This window comes from Poecilia reticulata, linkage group LG15, assembly GCF_000633615.1.
Source record: "Poecilia reticulata strain Guanapo linkage group LG15, Guppy_female_1.0+MT, whole genome shotgun sequence".
NCBI classification, from domain to species: domain Eukaryota; kingdom Metazoa; phylum Chordata; class Actinopteri; order Cyprinodontiformes; family Poeciliidae; genus Poecilia; species Poecilia reticulata.
Genome location: NC_024345.1, coordinates 17,834,192 through 17,845,166, shown reverse-complemented (window position 1 = coordinate 17,845,166; position 10,975 = coordinate 17,834,192). Strand labels below are relative to the sequence as shown.

At 37.1% G+C, this 10,975-nt stretch overlaps 1 protein-coding gene across 1 annotated transcript; it reads right to left on the bottom strand.

The window, feature by feature from the left end:
- Nucleotides 1–2,422: 2,422 nt before the first annotated feature.
- Nucleotides 2,423–6,814, bottom strand: LOC103476977 (urokinase-type plasminogen activator). Its single transcript, XM_008429758.2, has 11 exons — nt 6,404–6,814; nt 5,697–5,790; nt 5,572–5,605; nt 5,119–5,254; nt 4,955–5,037; nt 4,814–4,867; nt 4,549–4,723; nt 4,290–4,435; nt 3,589–3,729; nt 3,353–3,501; nt 2,423–3,153 (listed from the first exon to the last, which is right to left on the bottom strand). The coding sequence occupies exons 2-11, from the start codon at nt 5,748–5,750 to the stop codon at nt 2,959–2,961; spliced, it is 1,167 nt and encodes a 388-aa protein (XP_008427980.1). The 5' UTR covers nt 5,751–5,790; nt 6,404–6,814; the 3' UTR covers nt 2,423–2,958.
- Between the last annotated feature and the right edge of the window lie 4,161 nt (nt 6,815–10,975).

Sequence of the window (10,975 nt, the reverse complement as noted above, 5' to 3'; positions counted from 1 at the left end):
GAGTACCCGGAGAAAACCCACGCATGCACAGGGAGAACATGCAAACTCCATGCAGAAAGACCGGGGCCGGGAATCGAACCCAGAACCTTCTTCCTGCAAGGCAACAGCTCTACCAACTGCGAGATGGAAAGCACAGAAAAAAAATGTTCGACTTTGACTCATTATAAGAACAGGTAATGACTAGGTAATCTTGTGTTAATTAATAGGTAATTAATTAACAATTGTTGAAGACTTTATGACTCTCCAGCTTTTCCCAGAGAAATAGATTTACTTTTATTTTTCTTAAATCACAGTTTTTATAACGATTTGAAACTTACTGTTTCTGTCATTGACAGTTTGAAGTTTTTGCACTTTGAACTCATTCTGTTTCAATATTGTGGCCATTTCATTTTAGCACAACTGTGCAGCCCTCATATATATAATAAATAAATATTATATTAAATCTATTTAATATATTTTATTGATTTATTAATATAAAATAAATATAAAAGTAATATATTTATTTTATGTATGTAGAAAATAATAATAATACAGCTCTTAGGTACACAAGGGATTTAAACTTCAGCCTCATCACATTTTGTGGTAATTTAAAAAGAGCAGGTGTCGTCAGGGAAGTTCATATAATAAAAGCATTCAGGAGGTGGATGAGAATATTTTTGAAATCAGGAACTTGAAGGTTGAACAAAAGTTTGGATGAAGACAAAGTGAAGAGATTAAAAGGAACATATGATTAAATGGAAAATCAAGTGGTGAAGACAGGAGAGGAGGGGTGTAAATCACAGCAGAGCCAGTGTGACTGTGGCTCCCAGAGGATGGACAGAGATCTGAAAAGACAAGTAGCAACAAGGATTTAATGACTGCAGCACAGCAACTTCATTCATGTTTAAAGTCCATTGAGGCACTCTTGTGGTGGTACGAGGGCAAGTGATTATAATTTCTGAAACAGACCCCAGCAGTTTGTTTCTCTCGGGTAGAAACTGCTGTGCTGGTCGTGTGCAAAGTAAAATGGAAAGTGGCAGCAAGCGAGGTTTAAAAAAAGAAAGAAAAGCAAACTACATCTTTGTTTATCAGTGATGGGTAGGATAAGCATTAATTTTACTGCATACTGAAAGTTGTTTAGTCAGTACCACAGTTACGAGTAGAATAGAAATTTATTTAGAAAGAAATAAAAAAGACAAATATTCGTGATTACTACATATTCAGCTATTCTTTCCCTCCACATCCCGTAAGAAAATGTTATGCAAACACCTAAAATGTGAATTGAAGTTCTGATTCTTGAGCTTCTCCAGGAATCTTGAAGCACTGCAGAAAATAAAAACCGTTGTCTTATCTGATTTTAATTATTCAGAGGTTATCAATTATCTTTCTAAATGGATGTTTATTAGGACTTGTCTGAAACATGTGCATTGATTTGTTCTCTTCTCCATAAAACTATCTGCTTCATTCTCCTTTGGGTCAGAGACATCTCTGAGACGAGTGGTTCACCCTGAGATCTTAGTGAGATGGAAAGCACAGAAAATTTTTTTTTGACTTTGACTCATTATAAGAACAGGTAATGACTAGGTAATCTTGTGTTAATTAATAGGTAATTAATTAACAATTAGGTAATTAACAATTGTTGAAGACTTTATGACTCTTCAGCTTGTCCCAGAGAAATGGATTTACTTTTATTTTTCTTAAATCACAGTTTTTATAACGATTTGAAACATATTGTTTCTGTCATTTGCAGTTTGAAGCTTTTGCACTTTGAACTCATTCAGTTTCAATATTGTGGCCATTTCATTTTAGCACAACAGCGCCCTCTGGTGTTTGTGCAAGGCGAAGTGCAACCAGTCAGACATCTGAACTACTGAAACAAATTCTCTCGATCTGTTTCGGATTTGTGTTTTCAAAAGTTTCGATCTTCATGTTAAAACCCTAATTTTAACCATTTACTGTAACGTACAAGCATAGACGTATAGAGTCAATGTATTGTGCATTCTGAGCAAAATCTTTCAGATGATAAAGTAGATATTAAGTACAAAACCATGTACAAAACAATTTACTGTAATGTAAATTTCAATTTAATTTTATTAGTATTATTATAATTATAATTATATAATTATAATTACAATGACAATAATATAAGTCTAGTAATATAATTATTATCTAATATTATTATACAACAACAACAACAACAACAACAACAACAATAATAATAATAATAATAATAATAACAAGAAATATTGTAGAAAGACAGAAAGATTATAGACGTGAAATAACATGGCACAATAAGGTTTTAAATGTTTATTTCATATTTTATACAACTCAAACAAATAAGAAACAAGCAGGACCAGCCTTCAGAATCAGCAAAAAAAATTTTTAAGTTAAATAAGTAAAATGTTGAAAAAAATACATATTATTTTTATGCATAGTTCTTACATATATAAAAACACATCACTGTATATTTACAAAAACTAATTCTTTAAAACTCCTTAAAACAATTATGCAAAGATAATTTCAAATACACATCAAAGCTTGTAAGCTGCCTTCGAAATACAGGTGATATAAATAATTATTTATTTGTCAATGTTTTCAGCTTTAGCTGGTTTTAGCTCAGTCAGTGGTGGTGTATATAACCGTCAAGTCACAACTGTAACCAGAGGGTAAAATTTTTAAGCCTTCTTAATTGTATTGTGTCAATGGCGGGAAAATGTTATAACACAAATTAATGTTGAAAATGCAGTTTGACCTTACAGCAAACATTGTCCTACTTTCCCAGCCAAGTAAAACCACCAAGAAGCAATCTTGACTAAGCTCAAGTAAATTTTAACTTTCTGTCACTGTTCCTTTTAGGCTGACACTCCTATTGTGCAGCCAAACCTGCTGCATCAGCACATGCTTAACACGTACTGGACGCCAGATTTTCCTCTTATAAACATGCATTGGCCAGAAGACTACTTAACATGCGCTGGAGTTTCATTTTTGAGGATACATCAATCCTTTTGTGTACTCAGAAAGCCCGGTTTTGTCTGCGATCCAGTCGTTGTAGTGAGTCACCTTTGTGTAAACACCTGGCTTGTTCTTACTGGCACAGCCTTCACCCCAGCTCACCACCCCAAAGAGAAACATGCGTCCTGACGCCTCACACACCAGTGGGCCCCCGGAGTCTCCCTGTGAAAAGAGGGTCGGTGAGTCAATAATAATTTATCATTAATAAATAAAAATGTGTCATTTAAGGAATATTTCTATGTTTGGATAAATCAGATATAGAGAAAACGAACATTACTCATTGTTATTTACAGTCTGGAAAGAATTATATGTGATTTCTCTAGATGTCCACAGATATTTATACACTTCATCATGTGCTTACTTTGCAGGAGTCGGTGCTCCAATCAAGGCTCGCAGCGCACATCATGTTGTCAGTGAGTAAAGCTTTATAGGACTCTTCAACTTTGCAGTTGGTGGAGGAGAGCAGCCTCACTGTAGCCTGTTTCAGCCGATTAGAGTAAGACCACGAACCTGCAGACGGCACAGCATGAGGTGTAAGCGACACTGAAATGGGTGTTTCACTAATGACTCTAAGGATATTCATATTGCTGTACTTACTAGAGCTTTCCTTCCCAAATCCTGCAATGCTGCATGTGACTCCATCAGGCAGGTAAGTGTTGAGCGGAGGAAGGCAAACTGTCCGAACAGAAGCTGTCTTCAACGCACCTTGTCCGTTTGCATTTGAGATTTTCAGTAGAGCTGTAATGTAAATTTCAATTTAAGTTCTGCACATAGAGATCTTTCTTATTAATGTCACATCTGCAGTCTTGAAACATCTTTATGGATTTTTTTTTGTACACAATTTACTTTTTACATTTTGCCACCGGAAAATGACAAACATTCAGGTATATTATTGGGATTGTATTGTATGAATACTTCACAGGGGAGGACATTAATAAACCAACAGCATCCTGGGAACTAAGCAACACAGCAGACAAGACAGGGATAAAGTTCAAAAACAGGTTTTTTTTAAGAAGATTGTGCAAAACTGTCATTCTGTGAGCCAAAACCACATGCAGTTGTAATTGCACTAAAAGAAAAAGTGTCGAGTCAGGCAGGCTGACTACAAATACATGCCACAGTTTTCTGAAAACTGTCTCTAAAAAACACTGAAAGCCACACAGCCCTCCTTGATATTGTGTTGGTCTGTCACATAAAATCCCAATGAAATACACTAAAGTTTTAGTTGCAATATGGCAAAATGTGGAAAGGTTCAAAAGGTATGAGCACTATTGTAAGCAAAACATGTTCATACACACCAATGTCGTTATCGAAGTTGGACGGGTTGTATTTCTGGTGGATGATGAGTTTCTCCACAGAGAAAGGCTGCTCCCTGTCAGGATCTGTGCTCTTGATGTCAGACTTTCCCAGATACACCTTCAGACGCTGGAGACTGGTTTGGTTTCTAAATAGGCGCACACATAAAGTGGTTCAAACACTCACGAAACATCTCATGTGAACTTTGTTCCCGTGTGATAATTAGCAGAGGAAGTGGAAGTGGGGGTTGCGTTTTCTCACCCATCGAGGAAGCAGTGTGCAGCTGTGAGAACCCAGCCGGGCGCGATGAGAGAACCACCGCAGAGGAACGTCTTTTGAAAGATAGCAGCGATCCACGGTTGTGACTCGATGGGTACGAAAGAGCCTCCCACGATCTTATTCGTCCTCCGCTCAGAACCCTCGCCACATGTTCTCTCTGGGGGGATCAAAGTGTGTGTGTGTGTAAATACCTGATGCATGAGCTCACCTGATGCCACTGAGATATAAGAGGATTTTAGAAACAAACCTGTATCTACAACTCTGCGAGGTGTTGTTGTTGGTTTTGCAGTTACTTTAGGACCTGTGTTACGGCAAAAAACACAGGCACGATTAGATACATTTAAATCAAATGCAGAGAAATGTGTCTTAGAGGAGTTACAAATCTTACATCTGGGAATATCGCAGAACTCCTTCTTGACCTGCCATCTTTTTTTAACATAGCACCACGGCCTCTGTCTGTTGTTGGGATTCCTAGAATTGAAGGGTAAATATATTAAAAGTTTGCCGTTTCTTTCAAACGCGTGGAAGCATTACATGTAAAACATGCGGTACCTGCAGTAATTATGGTTGCCAACTCCATTTGAATCGTCCCAAAAGTTGCTCCATTTGAGACACCTGTTACCATAAGATGATACAGAGACCATTCCCCTGTAGCTTGTTCCTTTCCCAAACCGACAGTCTGGTGATGCTAAAACCAAAGCACACAAAAAAAAAATTAATCAATGAGCATTAGGCTGTTCGGCCCCCTCCTACCATTCATTGGGGCTTATTTCAGGAAATATACATATGGCATCTGCAGCTCCTATCCGTTTGATGCTAGTCTGTCCTTGAAAAGTCTAATATTTTATTGTCAACATATAAGGTAATTTTCCTTAGCCATTCCACCACTCTACTAAAATAAAATCTGGATCATTCTAGCCTTTGCTGACAGGGTTGAAAATAAGGAGCAGAGAGGGAAATGGTATTCAGACAGAGATGGGGGGAAAAAAATCATTGGTAACTCACCCTGCCTGTTTGTAAAATAGCGTCGAGATAACACCTAAAAGGAGAGAAGATGTACAAGAGATTCAAAAAATGGATGTGTTTTCCTATAAAGTTAAAGTTGTTGTTTTTTTTCACTTGCTGCTCACCATGTTGACATTGAGCGCTGCAAGGATGGAGAAGATGACTAACAGGTTCATCATAAAGTCTGGTTTTACTTCTGCTTATTGGGGATATTTTTGTCTGTGAAGAGGAAAAAATACAGAAATGGACAATTGTAACAGGATGAATTGGTCTAAAGTAAACTTCCCATGGTCCTAATATGGAGATTATTATAAAGCACTTGATGACACAAGCGATATTTTGAACTAACAACTCTAAAACAGATTCTCAACATGACCTTTCTTACTTCTTGGTTTCAAACTTAAAAAAAAAAAGAAAAAAAAAAGAAGAAAAAACTCAGACCTCTGAGCCACTATCTCATTCTGCACTAGATGGTAAAGTATTATAAGCAAGTTACATTTTCTAAGTATTGCAAGTTATCTGTAGCATGCACATTTATTTGTTTCAAACTTATTTAGTAAAAATAGTGCAAACGTCTCTGGTTGCTGCATCTGTTCTGTACTGTAAACGTAGTTTCTATCAATACAATGAATTCGTATCAATTTAGGTTAGTAGATTATGACACTTTACATCAAATTAGTTACGCAGCATGCTCATACCAAACATTTTTTTCCTTGATCTTCCAGATATATTTGTTGACATGATAAAAACATATATATTTTTACACAGTGAAAGATTTAATCTTGCAGTATTTCATGGAAATCTTAAAACATGCTGGTGGTTTTCTGCTCACCTTTTTGACGCCTCTGTTCGACTTCTTTCTGCTTTTGCTGACGTGATAGAGAGCTGTGGCTAAACTAAACACACACTTGTTTTCGTGGTGCTGTTGCAGTGCTAATCCTCCCTCTGCTTCTTCCAATTTAAAGATTTTACAAGGAGGAGGGGCTAAGGAGACTTAATGAAAACATTACATACGTCCAGAAGCTGAGCAAATCAGATTATTTGTCATGTCCTGTGACACATACTGAAACACCCCCTTCCTCTCAAAGAGCAGCACTTCAAAAAAAACATATCCAAAATAGGCAATGTCGTCAAAGAAAGCATCTGACAGGAGACATGCAGGATTATTGATGGAAATAAGTGACAAGAAGTGACATTTAGGCATTCATAGGCATCTTACAAAGTGCTCAATTGTATGGTTTACATTTGAATATTCCTCTAGAATGGAGGCATTCATCATTATGGAAGTACTCCTCCAGACTCAGATTTAGATTTATTTCAGAATAAATAATCAGAGTTTAAATTTGGAACACTGGTTGTACCAAAGACCGACTGGTTTAGAACTGCAAAACAGGGCAACATTTCAGAGCGGCCTCAAACTTTACTCCTATTGAAAATACGTGGAGTCACAACCAAAATACATTGACTGTACCATTTCAGACAATAAACAAATATTCTGCCAGAATTATGCAACAAGCTTGTTGATGAATACAAAAAGTGGGAGATTTCTCGTAATTTATATATTCAGATATAAATAGGCGTGTGAACTTGTTTGAGCATGCATGTTTATTTTTGAACTTGATTGAAACTTGTGAACGTATGTTGCTTGTTTCACAGTCAGCTAACACCTTCCCACAGTCTAAAATGAATGTAAAATTCCTGCATAGGAGGGGTACAGATTTATAACGTTTATTTAAATGTTCTTACAAATAAAACCACAATAATCAATTATTCTTTGAAATTGGCATGACAGTGTTGGCTAGGAAAAAAGTCCTGAGTATTTATTTCTATGCTGCAGTCAGCATGCCTTTCCTGTGCATAAATGTTTTCCTTTAAGGCACTCCAGCTTCCTCAGCATAGGAGTAAGCTCATTAAGTTTGGCTATGTGATAAAGCTAACTTTGGGTGTGCGTGTGTGTTCGTCTCCTACTTTCTATGTTTGTGGCGCTAAATGGAAGATACTGATGATCCACTTGTGTTAGAATTAATCTCACATTCAAAAATTCAGTACGGACAGAAATGTCGGAATGCTTTTTGATGAAATGGCTCAGAAACAAATCAACGTAGCTTCAGACAAGCTGGTCCTGGAGTGTTAACATGCGTGCCACCCGTATTGGTCCTCTGGTAGACCTAAATCTCAGTTTGCCAATCCTTTCCAACGCAATGTACAACTTCCTCTAAAACAATGGGCATTGTCTCACATTTTGTAGGGGAATTTTTGAGTTGAAATCTCCCTCGTATCTGACTTCATTAATGACTGCTGCCTGTGTTACTCATGTTTCCTCCACTTTGATTGTGATAATATCTTTTGTGCAAGGATGTTGTTAACGTTATTGCCATGAAAAAAATAAGCTTTTAATCTCAATGAATTTTTATCCTGGTAAACTAAAGGTTAAATAAAAACAAACAAACAAACAAAAACAAATGAGTTAATTAGAAGAATCTTTTAAAAAGTTGAGTAATGTACCCCGTGTTAATTATTTCAGACAGCAAAATCTGTCCCGTGTAGGTGTTTTGTGAAATAAGGAACTAAATGGTGAAGTTGCCTCATCCAGGAAAACCCAGGATATTTGAGGTCAACACAGCTGCAACCAATTCTGTTTGATAAATCATTTTTGAGAAAAAAAAAAAGAAAAAACTCCACACACCTGCAGACATGTTACACTTGAATTAAAGCTCTAGACTGTCTGAGTCACTGATATATTCCCCCAGATTTTCAACATTTCAGTATTTATTGCAGCTGTGAGAGGAGGGGAGGAAAACAATCAAGTATTGTCCTGGTTTTGATAAGAAAAAGTTGACACTACGGCTTTAGCCTGCCTGTGTGAAAGGACATTTCTGAGTTTAGGCTTATATAAATTGTAAGCTGTAAAAGCTGCAACTATAAATCTATTCAAGTTCTATTTAAGTCAGGTTTAAGACATGAGGAATTACCAGTAAACGTAAAATTAATTCACATTTCTGAGTTTTTCTATTGTGTTCTTCCTTTGTACTTCAACCTAGCCCATCTAGATTTTTGCAGGAAGCATACACATGCGTTGATAGACAAGGAGAACGGAAAAAAAGTGACTAATGCCTCTGCGGAAAAAATAACAGAATTATGACATGTACATAGAACTGCAATTTATTTGGGTAAGGGTGTGAATACAACTTCTTTAATTAACCCTTCTTACTCGAAAAGAGAGAAAAATATTCCTATTTATAATTGGTTATTAACTGTCATCTGTAAACATCATTTCACACCTTTTAAAAGGTGCTATCACATTAGAAACTGTGGCGTAGAACAGGTCAGTGAACTACTTTTAACAAGTAATTTCATTCTGAGTCACAGTATAAATAAACTCACATGATTCAGCTTCTCTATTTGCTCACAAGAGAGATTTAGCTGCTTCTCCTTTTCAGGAAAATTTAAAAAATGAGTAAATTGGGTGCTTTGTGGATCAGTGGTAGAGCTGCCACACCACCTGGGGAGGCTGCAGTCCTCAACGCAGCGGTCCCAGGTTCAATTCTCAGCTCTGTCATTTGCTGCATGTCTTCCCGTTCTCTCTCTGCCCTACCTCCTGTCCAGTTACCATTGAAAAGGGGTAATTAGTGCCAACAAAATGTTAAAAATAGCTTTTAAAGGCATCCTGCAAAACTAGAGTTGCAACTTTCTTGTCAGGAGGAATCGATGAAAATACTAGGAAACCACTGTCAGTTGCTTGTGCAAGGATACTCAGTGTTTAACCTAGATCACACAGAGCGCTAGTGGGTTGCCATAGCTCCCATCAGCTTAAAATTTACATTTTTTTATGTCATGAAATATTTGATAAAATCTGATTTTGATTAGGGCTGCACAGTGGCGCAGTTGGTAGAGCTGTTGCCTTGCAGCAAGAAGGTTCTGGGTTCAATTCCTGGCCCTGGTGTTTCTGCATGGAGTTTACATGTTCTCCCTGTGCATGCGTGGGTTTCCTCCAGGTACTCCGGCTTCCTCCCACAGTCCAAAAACATGACTGTCAGGTTAATTGGTCTGTCTAAATTTCCCCTGTGTGTGCATGGTTGTGTGTCTCTGTGTTGCCCTGTGACAGACTGGTGACCTGTCCAGGGTTTACCCTGCCTCTCGCCTGAAATGTTAGCTGGAGATAGGCACCAGCAACCCTCCTGACCCCACTAAGGGACAAGGCTGCAAGAAAATGGATGGATGATTTTGATAATATTTTATCTAAATGCAAAAATCACTCTATTGTGAATGTAGCTAACATCAATAGTTAACTACATAAAAGACAAGATGATGGGAAATGGTGAAGAGCCCATGACCTCATTTCACATCCTGTAAACAAGTAGGTGAAAGAACTGGACTAAACAGGTAGGAAGGCCAGTTCGTCAAACACATCCTCTTGTCTAATTGAGTCTCATCAAAGAAGCTTCATAAAAAGCTATGAAAAACACTTTTTGGTTACGTTGCTTCACTCTGGTCAGCGAGGAGAACTAGGAGGCAGAGATCCAGCAGGTTACCAACATGATGCAAAGCAAATAACCAAACAGATGTTACGTTACGACTCTCTGATTTTCTTATTATGTACATTGCAAAGATGTATTTTTAGACTTCTGCAAGTTGAAGTTTCAGTTTATCGGTGAGCTGTGAATACAGTTCCTTTTTTTTTTGTCTTGCTAGGAAAAAACTTTCTGAGAAACGGTTCAGCACCCACTCAGATAAATTTTGACCACAACAACAACCACATTTTCCAGTTGTGAACACTGTTGGTTACTTAGGGTATGTCATAGAGAAATATAAGGACCTATAAACAGCTCTCACCTCCCTCATCTGCAGAAAAAAAACAATGTGGTGGCGCCACTAGTAGTTTGAAAAGAAATTCCACCAAATACTACAGACATAAATGCAAACAAATATAAAGAAAGCAATATAATAAAATAAAACAATAAAATCTATTGTTGTTCTTGCATTTAGTAAATAAATGCAAGAACAACAAGTAAATTAGTAAATTTTGGTTTTACTAACTGATTTGACACAATAAAAGGTTAGTCTGATTTAATGCCAGATGGTGATTAAAAAAAGGTTGTGCCTTGTTTTTTTACAAGGAATGTCAATTTCTTGTTCCCACATATGCAACAGCATGCGTATTTCACCTCTTACTGTTGAATGCTGCAAATTTATCTTTTTTTAAAAAAAGAGCTATTATGTGCTGAACTTCCTTAAGCAATGCTTGAACAAAACATCTTCTAGAAGCTGGAAGTATAAGTTTCTTTTTATTCACTTTTAAGCCAGAAATAAATTAATCTGTTATATTGCCATCACCATCACACACCCACACACACACACACGCACACCTCCACACTCACACACACACACCCACGCACGCACACAC

Bases quoted from the DNA above. Each gene is read 5' to 3' on its own strand.
- LOC103476977 (XM_008429758.2), bottom strand. From the start codon at position 5,750: ATGATGAACCTGTTAGTCATCTTCTCCATCCTTGCAGCGCTCAATGTC. The intron at 5,606-5,696 runs GTGAGCAGCAAG...CTCTCCTTTTAG, and splicing joins CAGCGCTCAATGTCAACATG to GTGTTATCTCGACGCTATTT. The intron at 3,730-4,289 runs GTGTGTATGAAC...TTTACATTACAG, and splicing joins CAACTTCGATAACGACATTG to CTCTACTGAAAATCTCAAAT.